The 13,677-nt window shown below is 39.6% G+C and overlaps 1 protein-coding gene across 1 annotated transcript in view; it reads right to left on the bottom strand.

The window, feature by feature from the left end:
- LOC107284868 overlaps positions 1–12,099 on the bottom strand; it is a 35,084-nt gene extending 22,985 nt beyond the window's left edge. The window contains exons 1-3 of the mRNA XM_015812987.1: positions 11,786–12,099; positions 1,546–1,707; positions 30–96 (exon numbers count right to left, since the gene is read on the bottom strand). Of these exons, the coding sequence (XP_015668473.1) occupies positions 30–96; positions 1,546–1,685 (207 nt within the window). The 5' untranslated portion in view covers positions 1,686–1,707; positions 11,786–12,099. The remainder of the gene's footprint in view (positions 1–29; positions 97–1,545; positions 1,708–11,785) is intronic.
- Between the last annotated feature and the right edge of the window lie 1,578 nt (positions 12,100–13,677).

The following is a 13,677-nucleotide window of genomic DNA, read 5'->3' as shown; positions in this document are numbered from 1 at the left end:
CTTTTAATACCAGTCTCAGAAACACTCACCAGATCGATTAGTTCAGACATATTTAAGTCCTTCTTCCTGGTTCTGATCGACAAGCGATGCTTTTTCCTGAATAAAAACACAAAGGTTTGATTATGAAGGGACTACATTCATAATAACAAAGAAAACATACTTCAAACTTTAGCATAAGAAGCTGTAATATACAAGTCAGAGCACTGGTCCACTTTGTTTCTAGAGCAAAACAGTGAATCTTTGATTTATTTACTTAAATTTAAATTTACAATTTGAGGTAGGAATAATTTACAGCCCAAGAAGAGATTTAGGAACTGAAGTACAGATTTTCTACACACAAAGTGTCCCCTCTATTGCTGGGTTTTTGTCTTAATAACTAGCAAGTAAATTAAGGGGCTACTTACTGTACAAGTCAGTTGCGTGATGGCCACAAAAAGAGTTCTGGAAAGTGTGCTAACAATGCTTAGCAAAACCAAGTGACAATTCACTAAAGTGTCTTCAGTGTGTACACATGAATGTTCAGGTGACTCCTGAGGTGGTCACGTTAAGACTTTTAAAAGTCACATAGACTGGAGCAGAACTTCCCAATCTAGTGGTCTCTAAATGTGCGGATTCCGCAATTACCAATCAGCATGGTCCATTAATCCAACACATCCAGAGGGAACAAAAGGCTATGCTAAGATCTATTTTATCACAGATCCAACAACACCTTTTTACAATACCTTATACCACAATCCATTGGTCTTTAATGTCACATGCTGTTTCTAATGTAGAATGTGGCCCAAAGAAGTGTGCTAAACCTCACTTATTTGTGGGATATATATATAAGAATGCACAAACTCTGCACAATAATTTTATTGAGGAACGTGATACAATTCCTATCTCCACATCACCTGATTGAACAAGAAGATTCTGATTATGGGGCTATCAGACTACATGGTCCAAAATGCAGTTTTGGTCATGAGGATAGGGCCTTTCAGCAGTGGTTCCATATTTATTTTAGCTAACAATTAAGGACATATTTTTTCATTCAGACCATTATTGAGACAATAATGCAACAAAATATTTTTAATGCAACATTTGTTGCATTATAGTATAATTGCCAATTGACATGTGCATTTGTTTTTTGTTTTTTTCTGGATGTTTCAACTGATTTGCTGTTATGCTGCACTCTTATTAGTTGGAATTCAACTCCTGGATTCTTTTTAGAGGAATGGTACAATATTATTAATAAGGTATAAAAATAATTGTTACACAAGGGAGAATCCTCTACTTTATAATTTGGGGTAAGCAGAGAATATGGAACTAATTATCTGAGTCATAATTCGTTTTGCTCATGATATGAATATCTGAATGGATCAAAAGAGTGATTATGCATGCCCATTTCATGCTTCTAGGTTGAATGAATGTCTGATAGAAAAAAATAAAAAGCAAAAGCAAGTTAAGAAGCAAATAATCTATCTATTATCTCAGTAATGTGCATCCTGCCTACCAATTGTCTCTTTCTCCCTTCTCCACCCATGACATCTCAAGACAATCACATACTTTTTAAAGGGAAAACAGAGAAGCAGCAGAAGGATCATGAGTACGATGGGAGCAACAGATCCTAAACTTCCAATGAGTTGGGAAGATGGGAGTTTGAAGAACGGTGTGAGCTCCATGTTCTCTGTCAGATGAGCAGTCATAAACCCACAGAGGAAAGTGAAACTGAAAGAAAGAGAGAAAGAAAACAATGAAATATACAAAAGGATTTGTATGGGAGTATGTGTGTGATGCACATGGTGCATGGGTGTGTGTACATGAATGATATGGGTCAGAAAGGAGGATTTTAAAATAAGAAATGAAATTCATAGAAATCCAGTATTGTATATTTGCAGAACTTATTCTCAAAGTAAGGATCACAAATTAAGATCTTCCCCATTACACTTTTCAGGAGGCCCATGTTTCCATGGTAGAAGTCATTGTTTACACACAGAAAGTTATGATTCAGCTCCTGGCACCTGCACAAAAAAGGACCTGATAACAGCCACTACTACAGAAAAAGCCAAGAGATTTCTGCCAATCAGAATAGACACTGCTGGGCTCAACAGACAAAAAAATCTAGATTAGATATATAGGTAGACCTCGATTTACAACCACAATTGAGCCCAACATTTCTGTTGCTAAGTGAGACATTTGCTAAGTGAATTTTGCCCCATTTTATCACCTTTTTGCCACAGTTGTTAAGTGAATCACTGCAGTTGTTAAGAGTAGCATGGTTGTTAAGTGAATCTGGCTTCCCCATTGACTTTGCTTGCCAGAAGGTCGCAAAAGGGGATCATATGATGCCAGGACACCGCAACAGTCATGAATCAGTTGCCAAGCATCCGAATTTTGATCATGTGGCCATGGGGATGCTGCAACAGTCGCAAGTGTTAAAAATAATCTTAACTAACTTTTTTCGGTGTTGCTGTAACTTTGAATGGTCACTAAATGAACTGTTGTAAGTCGAGCACTACCTGTAAAGCGTCTTTCCCCAATTCAATTCTAACACCAAAAGTTCTGATGGGCTCCATTCATCCTTTTACCCATTGATACTTTATTATCTCTGTATCCTCTATTCATTTATTTCCTACCCTGGATTTAAAAGTACTATTATTTATTCTTTTCTATAATGATATTATTCTAGCTGTGATTTGAATGAATGCTGGTAGCTGCAGCATGGGCAGTGAGATACTGTTACTTAACAAAGCATTAATGATCATTTATATATAATGGGGGGGAACCCACTTCCCTTAAAGATCTCCCACAAGATCAATATGGGGTCCACCAGCAAAACTTCATTCCCAGTAAATCAGGGGTGCTTGAGAACCTATGTGAGTGCAGAGATTTTACAGCAATCTGGAGAAATGTGTGTGTTCCCATCCAGTTAAAAAGAGAAAGAAAGGCACGGAGGTGATAAAAGGACAAAATGAGGCTATTTAAGTCTCATAGTCAGGAATTAGTAACAGGATCCTACAGTTCCACACCGGAGATCAACATGAAAAAGGCCCAGGAGACAATGCTAGGAGATGATCTTTGAGTCCAGCACTGGTCTATTAAAAAAAAAATAGGAGAAGCATATTCTCCCAAGAAAGAGATTAAACACTCCATTAGCTAGCTGTCTGTTCATTTTAATTTAAAGATGACAGACAATTACGAAAATTAGTACTGGAGGTATAACAGAAACAAGGTGGCACAGATGTAACACATTAGGGCAAGCAGCATTCCTGGGAGATTGGCATTGCTTTAAAAAGCTCTTTTAAAAAAAGAAAAAGAAAAAAAGGCCCTGCTTGTCCAAATGTTCCATGCCAGAATACAGTACAATACCAGGAGACCACCAAGAAGAAGCTGCTGGAGTCACCCTAATGGCATGTGTTGTAAATGACAAACAGGACAATCCAGTTTGGGTGAGCCAGAGGGAGCAATGCAGGAATCCCAGCAGGACAGACTTGATTTAATTGTCCCTCCCAGTTGTGGCTTGCTGAGCAGCAAGCTGAGAAGGAAGGAAAGTGCAAGGAAGAGAAGGAACTTTTTATTGGCATCCAGTGTAAATGAATCAGTCAATTAGATTTATAGATGGCTATAGCTCAGTGGAAAAACAAATACTTTACAAGGAGAATGGCTCATATTCTACCCTGTTTATCTCTAAGTAAAGTTAGAAAGCTGCTACTAATCAGTGTTGAAAATCTGGAATCAAATGATCCAGTAGAATGACTTGATCGAATGCAGCTTTCTACACCATAGCACTTATAAGAAAAGTAGGTTTCCTCTGTGTAATTAATGAGAAGGGTTAACACTATAAAAGATCCTTTCTGTTTCAGAAAACAATTTTGTTTTAATCCCTGACATACCTGTACCTAGCAGTTAAAGCAATTGTTGGCTTGCCCTTTTTCTCTCCAATCAGGGATGAAAAAAAGAAACAGATAGTTCCACTCAGAAGGATGACAAGGTGGATCAAAGGAACAGCAAAATGTAATGCAAATAGGATGGGCTTTGGAAATCCCATGACTGAACCCGTGTAGTGAGATGTCAAATCTGCAGCAGCCTGCAGGCTCTCAAAATCTCTCTCCTGTTTCACAAACACAAGGTCAGTAGGAGGAAGCAGAATCAGGTCATGGAGCTGAAGGCTGTTACTGTATGTGAGGATTGCAAGGATGGAAGGGGTTTTAGAAGTCATCTAGTCCAATCCCCTGTTTGTGTGGGATCCACTGGTGCATTCCTCATAGATTATCATCTAGTCTCTGTTTGAACACTTTTAGTGAGCGAGGATTCATACTTCATGTGACAGCCTATTCCCCTGGTTTACAGTTCATGCACTCAGTTCCTCCAGTTATCTTGCCTAAAATTACTCCTTCCATGTAATTTTAACATAACGGCTCTACAATATTGCCTTTTGGAGCAATAGAGAATACAAACAGTCCTTGTTTACTGACTGCCTTGTTTAGCAACCATTCAAAGTTATGACGGTGTTAAAAACTAACTTTGTGATAATACTTGCATTTATGACATTAGCAGGTCTATAAAGCAAAGGAAAGCTGAAAACAGATTATGACCACAGTTGTGGTTCACTTGGTGACTGCTTTGCTTAATGACTGAATTGTTGATCTCAGTTGTAGTGGCTAAAGAAGTTTAGTAACAATGATCTTCAATAACTATCAACCAGTCCTCGACCTTCTCTTGTTGGCAAAGATTGTTGAGAAGGCGGTTGGCCTGCAACTGATTATCTAGACCAGGGCTTTTCAACCTTTTTCACCCATTGTACCACTTTTAGGATACGGCAACATCTGAGTACCACCAGTCGCCTAGCAAGGTATCAAAAATTTGATGACCCCCCAAAAAAAAGGAAAAAAGTGATAAAGTACAGGTAGTCCTCGACTTACAACAGTTCGCTTAGTGACTGTTTGAAGTTACAATGGCACTGAAAAAAGTGCCCCCCAAGCCACAGCCGAGCAAGACACCTGCCTGCCCATTCGACAGCGCTCTTCCTCCTGTCCGAGGTTTCCATTGTTGTGAGCATTTCTGTTGAGGATTGGCAGCAGGGGTGGGGTGGGGGGGTGTTTGGTTTTTATTCCCCCCGTCTGCTGGGTGGTTGCAGCAGGCTTTGGTCACTTCACATGACCCTGGACAGTATGACCGTCATAAATATGAATCAGTTGCCAAGCATCTGAATGTAAATCACAAGACCCTGGAGATGCTGCAACATTCCAGCTGATCGGTGCTTCTTCAGGGCTCTGCAGAAGCGCCAGGATCAGCGCCCAGCTCCAGCTGGAGCCTGGCACTGATCCTGGCGCTTCCACTGAGCCCTGACAGTCCCGAAGAAGCGCCGATCAGCTGGAAAGCGGCACTGATCCTGGCGCTTCCGCTGAGCCCTGACAGCCCTGCAGCTCCAGCCATCTCTCGCTCAGGCTTGTGCGGTGCTGCCACCGGTTCAGCTCATTCCCCTCCCCCGCTACCACTTTTCTAGGATGGTCGCGTACCACCTGCCAGGTGCCAATGTACCACAGGTGGTACCCATACCACTGGTTGAAAAGCCCTGATCTAGACCAGGGGTGTCAAACTGCTGGCCCATGGGCCGGTTGCATCATGTGGAGGCCGCGCCCACCCCAGTTCTGGCAATGCAAAAAAAGTTGTGATACATTGCAACATGTCACGTGATGCGGCGAGCTTGACACCCGTGATTTAGACTAATTTCAGTCAGATGGAGCCAGGATGCTGGTGGTGCATCTATTTCTGTTCTTCTTGATCTCTCAGCAGCTTTTTATATTGTCATCTACTACAGTATCCTTCTGAGCTAGCTCCATGGGTTGGGAATTGGGTGCACCCACCCAAGGACTTGGGATAGTCAGACCTTGTTGTTTGATGGTGGGCAGGAATCATCAGACTATCTCAGACAAATGACTATCCAACATTTGTTTAAAAACCTTCAGTGATGGAGTACACCTATGACTGCAGTAGACGGGCTATTCCACTGCTTAATAACTCTCATAGTCAGAAAGTTCTTTATTTCGAATTTGGATTCGTCTCTGTAAAGCTTCTATTCATTAGTTCTTGTCATACCTTTCGGCACTATGGAGGATAAATCTACACCCTCTTGCTTATGATGGCCCTTCAAGTATTGGCAGTCTCCTGTCATGTCTTCACTTAATCCTATTTTCTTTCAGCTAAGCATATACAGTTATTTTAGCTGTTGCTCATAGGATTTAGCCTTCAGACCCTTCATTATCTTTGTGCTCCTCTCTGCAATCTTTCCAGTTCCTCAGCATCCTTTTATTATGGCTGTTGATGCAGCCCAAGATTACACTGCTCTTTTGGCAGCTGCAACATGCCTGTTCATGCTTAATCTATAGTCTACCAGGACACTTTGGATCTTTCTCAGAAATATTACTGCTGATCAGGTATTGCCTATCATCTACCAGTTTATTTATTCGATTTTATCAAAAAGGAGACTGTAGTCCAGTTTATCAAATGCCCTATTGAAATCTAGGTGCACTATATTCACAGTACTCTCTTGATCTACTAATATTGTTACTTAGTTAAGAAAAAGATAGTACAACCTGTTTTTAATACAAGCTGGTTCACTTTGTACCTTTTAAGGGGTTGCAAACCCGTTGCATGATGATCTTTACTAAGATCTTCCCAGACATTGTTATTTCTCAGTCCCCGTTTTCCTCTTCTAAAAGATTGGCAAGACTCTTATCTTCTAACTACTTCCATAGGAGGGTTCAGATATTTCACGTGGCACAGAGAGATGATAATCTATGGCATCTTTATGGCATCTAGGAAATCCAATCTTCCCTAAACAGGTTTAGACTGAAAGACCAATTCTTTATGAAAGATAAATCTGGCAGTTTTATTTTATTTATTAATTAAATTTGAATGCTGCCCAATTCCCAATGACTCTGGATGGCTCATAACTGAAATAAGGAAATATAATAACCAATTAAAAATAATATTATAATGTAACAAATAGAAGATGGCGAGACTGATAACCAAGCGGACAAGAACAAAGCAGATGGTCTTCACTGTCCATTGCCAAAAGCCCCAGTGAAGATATAAGTCTTTAAGGCCCATTAAACAACAGCAGAGAAGGAGGAAACCTCAGTAAGGGGTAGGTGCTGCTACAGGAGAAGGTATGCTTTCAGTGTCTTGACAGATGATATGTATAATTGAAAGAAAATACAATGGAAGACAGGGAGTCCTTCAAGAAAGAAATCCTTTTATCTTCTGTATATTCATACTTGCACAACTTCATTACTGACCAGAGGGCATATGCATTCAGGTTTCAATAGCCTCTCATTTCCTGGTTTTGTGAATGTTGAACCAACCTAAGACTCAGCCCTTAAATCAAACACACTTTTGCTCACGGAAATGCTGTTTCTGAAAAACAAATTTACTAACACACAACTGGCAGGTTTACTCTTTGATTAATATATCTGAATTTGCTTTCTTGAAAGTCAACTTTACATGATGAATCTTAATAGTATAGATTTTTAATTGTGATCATAAAATTATTTCAAGACGCACATTAAATGTTTTAGAGGTACACTTTAAATGAATAATGCAGTTAAGCATGTTTTCTTATTAGAATTAAAAATAATAAATGGCTATTTGGGTTTAAAATGGATAACCAGAAGACAAAAACTAGCATACCCAGAAGATTTCTTTATATTGAGTTATAATTTTAAAAAGTGGAATTAATCAGTTTACTAAAACCTCCCTCCTAGAACTTCAATTTATGCTGAAAGGTACAATTTACAAATGTAGAGTGTCATATTATTTTGACTTATTAGACAGAAAATCCCTTGATAGAGCTGTGGTGGTGCAGTGGTTAGAATGCAGTATTGCAGGTTAATTCTGCCGACTGCCAGCAGTTCAATTCTCACTGGTTCAAAATTGACTCAGCCTTCTGTCCTTCGGAAGTTGGTAAAATGAGGACCCAGATTGTTGGGGGCAATATGCTGACTCTATCCTTAGAGAGGGTTGTGAAGCAGTATATAAGTCTAAGTGCTATCGCTATTACTAGACCAAATACAATTTATTCTATAGTAAGAAAACAGGAAATAAGAATTATCTATGGGACAAGCCCATCCTTGACACCAGGCTTTACTTCTAAAAAAAAGTGCACTGAATTGAACCTTATTGCAACTATTGGGTTGTATATTCTTATTCTTTCTTTCAGAAGTATAACAGTTAAAAACTTTACTCCCCTTTCTGAGTAATGTTTAGATTAAAACATCACTCCCCTTTGCCACTTTGTCTTGCCAGTAATTCATCCAATGAGTATATAGTCTACAAATGTCATTTGCTAACTCTATCACTACATAAACATGTTCTGGTTCTCTCACACATGAAATATATTTATGATATAAATATAAATGAAAAAAAGTGATAGTATGCATCACCACATAATTAGGCAGAAGTTCAACAAGAAATCCATTCCCCTAAGCAAATGAACTTGCTACTGGTACTATCCCAATAGGAACTCTGCTAAAAAGTCCCTGAAACTTGGACACAGTCTTGACACTAGAAACACAATAAGTTAGAACACCAACATTGGGGGGAAACCCCATCATTCATACATTCATCTTTCCTTCTACTTCCCAAATGAACATCAAAATGGAACCATGAATACAGAAAGGGAGGGACCTTAACACACTTATGAAATTCCCTGGGTATGCAAAAATATATTATAAACTAACTAAATATAAACCAATTAAATCTACCCTTACAGAAGCTCATGGAGGGCTGGTAGGAAAGACAGAAGGAGCAGTTAACACTGATGACCAGCTTGGTTTATGGTCTCAAGGCCTCTTCGTTGAGGAGTCTGTTTTTGATATTTCCCCACGAAAAAGCTCAATATGGTGCTAAAACTCAAAATAGGGCTGAGCCAAAGTGCTAGCTTTTTAGGTTCTGGTTTTTAAACCAAGACTTGAATATCCAACCTTAAATGTTTTAACATTAAACTTTCTAGATTATTGTTAAGTTACATGAGTCCATAAGGCAATGTAAAATTGGTACCCTTTTTTAATTGGCTCTAGTCTAAAATATATACGGCATACTCCATTTAATCCTCCAGGGAAAGATTGAAGGCAAATGAGGTCCAGGCAGAAGAAGAACATCGTGGCTTCAAAATCTAAGGGACTGGTTTGGACAAAACTCAGCAGCACTTTTTTGTGCGGCTGCTGATAAAAACATGATCGCCAACGTCGGATAACAAACATGGCACAAGAAGAAGAAGAAGAAGCAATTATGCATTAATATTTTCAAGGAAAATCTCCCTCCCTTCCTCAGGTCAAAAACATGTAAGGCAGACATGAAGGCACATTAGCAAGGCCATCTAGGATACACAAGTAACCCTTAGATGAACTGGCAAATTTTGAAAGAATTTCAGAATGGATATTCAGAAAAATACTCCAATGGTTTAGATAATTCTTAAAACAGAAATGCAAACATTATTGTCTCAGTGTTTCACCATCCCCATCTCCATCATCAAGATGGGACTGAATTTTTTCATCTGATAGTCCCTTTCCAGAATTGCATGGGACTTCTCTAGTTTTCCACAGCACCATCAGTCTTGAAAGAGTTCAGTTATCTTGCAGCTAAAACATTAGTTTAGCAGAGTTCCAATGCTGCTATATGTATTGGTGGCAGCCTCCTCAATTAGTTTGATGACATGAGCCAAGGGTGGAAGTGCAGTCAAGAAGGCCACTCACTACACTCCATGCAGTGTTCCATGCTAACCTTGTTTGGACAACAGCAGAGCCTAGCCCCATTCCTAAATCACAGTAAACACAAGACTATGAGGGCATGTATATCAACACCTCTTCCTCCCAACCTAACGATTGGAGGAAAGCACATGACACAGCTGTTTGAAGGAACCCTTCAAAGATTCCCTAGGCAGCATGGGAATTCTAGGAAGATCTGGTCCCTATGTATCGGGGATGAGAAAAGTTGAGTTACAAAATGTTTAACTTAATTTAAATTAAACCTGCAAGAAAGTAAGAAACTCATCCATTGCTATACACCAGCAAGTAATTTTTGGATTAACTACATTTTTATTATTTGAAAATCACTGCACTATATTTACACTTCTTTTTTACCTCAACCCATGGAGTTTTCATCAATTGTGACAGTTATCCAAGATTCAGACACATTCTCCACAGGTTTTTGACTAAGAAAATCATGGGACAAAGCAACCCATCTGTAAAGTGAGGGGGAAAGTATATTTTATGACCCTTCCATATTGTGATTTTTGTTAGGTATGAAAATCCCTCCTCCAAAACATGTTATTAGCTAGTTTTTTAAAAAACAGTAAGAGTTTAACCTACTACAACTTGGTGTCTTCTGTACTGAACTACAACCCCACCATACCCTGGTAGATTGGAAAATTAATTTAGGCAGAAAAACACTATCAGTTTACTAATAGCAATTGGCCAAGATAATTAATGTTTTATTCTCATGAAATTAATCCATGATAAATTAAACCACAGATTACTCCAAGTGTGCACAATCTGAAATGTAACCAACCACACAGGCCAGATTCATACAAATGCTAACTAAACAGTGATTAGTTGGCTAGGTTGTGAACAGTGTATCTCGTGAACCTATCCAAACCTGCCATATTCTTGCACTCTGGCAACATATTTTCAAATATCTATTATGTATATCTGTGGAAGGCTATCACCATCAGGACCTCTATCCACAGATGGTAGCTGCAAGAAACAGAACTTTGGACTTTATGGACTCATCTGATCCAACAGTGAAATAAAGGTAAAATTGGGCAATATATTTATTGCCAAATATCAAGAATGTATCTGACTTATAATTCACTAGGAACTGGGCAACTCAGGGATGGGAGCTGAGGCATATTAAAGCTGCTATAACATACATATTGTGAAAGAAACAATGAACAGGAGAAGGGAGGACAAAGCAGGTTAGTTTAAATAAATATTTATTTCCTGCTTGTCCCTATGTTTTCATCTCCTCCCTAGATAGGCTTAAGTCATTCTTTGCTGTCGTGTTTTTCTCTTTATTCCACTAATACCTAAGGGCCATCTCAACGTGCACAACATTGGTTGAGTTTTACCACTGATTACCTTGGAGAGAGATCAAGCCACAGGCAGTGGCTGGAAAAAGAGGCAGGATAGATGTCAATAACCAAGACAGCAAAATTTATTCTGCTGTACTTTGATTTTCTGCAGACTCAGAATAAGTGAATTTAAATTGAGTAGTTAAAAAAAGCCCCACGGTGTTTCAGCCATTCCTGTCTCTTGGAGGACAGAACTAAAATATTTTCCAGTCTGAACCACCTCCTTAACTTTTGTCTCCAGTGAGGACTCTTTTAAGATTTTGCCAGTGTTGAAAATTGCTTAAATGATCAGTCCTCTTCTAGAGGTGGAATGGAGGGGGGAAATTGTTTTCTGTTTTTGCTTCAGCAACAATACCTCCTGGGCTCCTTGGAGATCATCCTCATCCAGACAGATTTGTAGGATGGTCTTCCCCAAGCTAGCACTTTTTGATTCCCCATAACTCTGGGCTGATACAGAAGTTGTAGACCACGACAGAGCTGTAGGACAGCCTTCTCCAAGGCAGCAGTTCCCCAGGCTAGTAACCTCACAAACCTCAGCGGGTTCAGAAGCTGACCGAGATACTCAGAGGGCACCCCGGTAGGGAAAGCTGATTTCGGAGAGGCAAAGCTGTTAACGCAGGGCGTTTATTCATCTCCCTGGAAGCTGCAGGTGGCGGAAGAAATGGCAACACTCACCCCGAGAGAGGAGGCGATGGATCCCCCGGCTCCCCGAACGTCTTGTTTTGTTAGCGAGGAAGAAGCGCTTCCTACCGAGGACAAGGTCTGAAATTCGCTCCCTACAGCAATCAGGGCGATGATAATGGTAGGCGGCGGGCAACAGGCTCCCTCGTCTAAGGCCAGGCGGCAGTTACTTCCTGGTTACTTAGACTTTCTACCTCAGAAAAGCTCCGAGGATCCACCTGTCCGTCTCCAGACAGGTATGGAAGAGCAACGATTAAAAGTTTCCGGCCCGGCACTGTAGGCCGCCCTCGTGTGAAGGGCGCGGGGAAAGGGAGAGGCTACTGGAGCGCTCCTGCACGGAAGAAATTTGCACCTTGAAATCGCGGCCATTTCGCCTGGCGCCAGCAGCCGAGTTAGAGGCATCGGGGCGCCGGCGAATCTCGCGCCTTTGACGAAGTCACCGGTGACGCCGGCGAGCCCTCGCGGCCGCCCCTCGCCTTGGCCCTTAACAGCCAGCCGACCGACCGACCGGGCAGAAAGGAGGGTAGATTTGTACCAAGGTGCTGCGGTTTGCATTGCCATTTAACTTTTCCGCCCTGTTTTTCCCAAAGTTCAGCCCTGTTGATTGCGAAGGCGTGAGAACGGCAGTCTTCGTTTCATTTCCAGTGTGCGATTCAAGCGAAAGATGAAAAATGTTCTCTCTGCTGCGGTCGAGTCAACCCTGAAATTCAGCCACGGAAGAGGGAAAGAAGCAAATTATTTGCCCAGGGAAAGTTTCCTGTTGAATTATTGTATTTTATTTTTATTTATTTTATTATTTTATTTTTATTATTTTATTTTTATTATTTTATTTTTATTTTATTATTTTTATTTTATTATTTATTTCCTTGCTTATTTCCTTACTTATTTGAATAGTGAACACTTGGAAATGCCCAGCTGAGGTTTGTTCATCAGGTGAAGTCAAACTGATGGGGAGAAGATTAAAATTTAAATTTAAATTAATAAATATTATTGGATTGTGTTTAAATCTGCCCAGTAGTAGTTAGAGTATATGTATTTTCTCTCTCACTCCCCCCCCTTTTTTCCCCCTTTTTGGACAAGGCTTCTGTATTAACATCAGTTTTTGGGTTTGCCAAAAATCTATCTTGGAAAGCTGTCACCATCATTTTGTGTCCAAAGACAGGAGAAATATCAGGCAGAAATTTAACATGTACCTGTCTGTAAATAGTCTGGCAGCCATTATTTCACAAAGAACAAAAAGAAAAGAAAATAGTGATTTTGATGCTTTTACACTACACACACAAACACAAACACACACACACACACACAAAGGCACAGGTAAAAACCAATTAAAGGAAATAGCAGGGATAACCGATAAAAGAAAATGGAACATGGAGGAAAAAAAATCTTGTTCATTTATAATGTCTATAAAATAAATGCTTCAGTTCTTATTAAAAGTGATTTAAATAATTCAGGAAAACTGGAACTTTTACAGCACTGATTTTTCCCCCCACTGATGAGACTTAAATGCATTGGAGCAATGTTATGAAATAAAATGAACATTTTTTAAAAAAAAGTTAAAAATTAAACAGCAGATCCCTAAACAGATCCCTAAACCAGTTTATGTACACCACCCATGTTTCTTGAAGAAAGGGGGGAATGCAATTTTTATTTATATTTCATTTATTATAATTTATGTAGCAGTCCTAATATAGAAAGTACATAGTGGTTCATGGGATACATAAGGAGTTATTAGAACATTTGTGATTAGTTTGAAGTTATAAACATATAATAACGTAAAGTACTATAATAAATCCCCCAAAGCAGTTCCTCTAGCTTCTGGTCATCTCACATCCCCAAAATAAGTAACCCACCAGGAGCTTTCCCAGGAAAATCAATGTGGTTGG

The sequence above is a fragment of the Protobothrops mucrosquamatus genome, unplaced genomic scaffold (genome assembly GCF_001527695.2).
Source record: "Protobothrops mucrosquamatus isolate PMUCROS unplaced genomic scaffold, P.Mucros_1.0 scaffold125, whole genome shotgun sequence".
NCBI classification, from domain to species: Eukaryota; Metazoa; Chordata; class Lepidosauria; order Squamata; family Viperidae; genus Protobothrops; species Protobothrops mucrosquamatus.
Note: the sequence above shows the minus strand (reverse complement) of the source record. Positions and strands in the feature narration are given on the sequence as shown.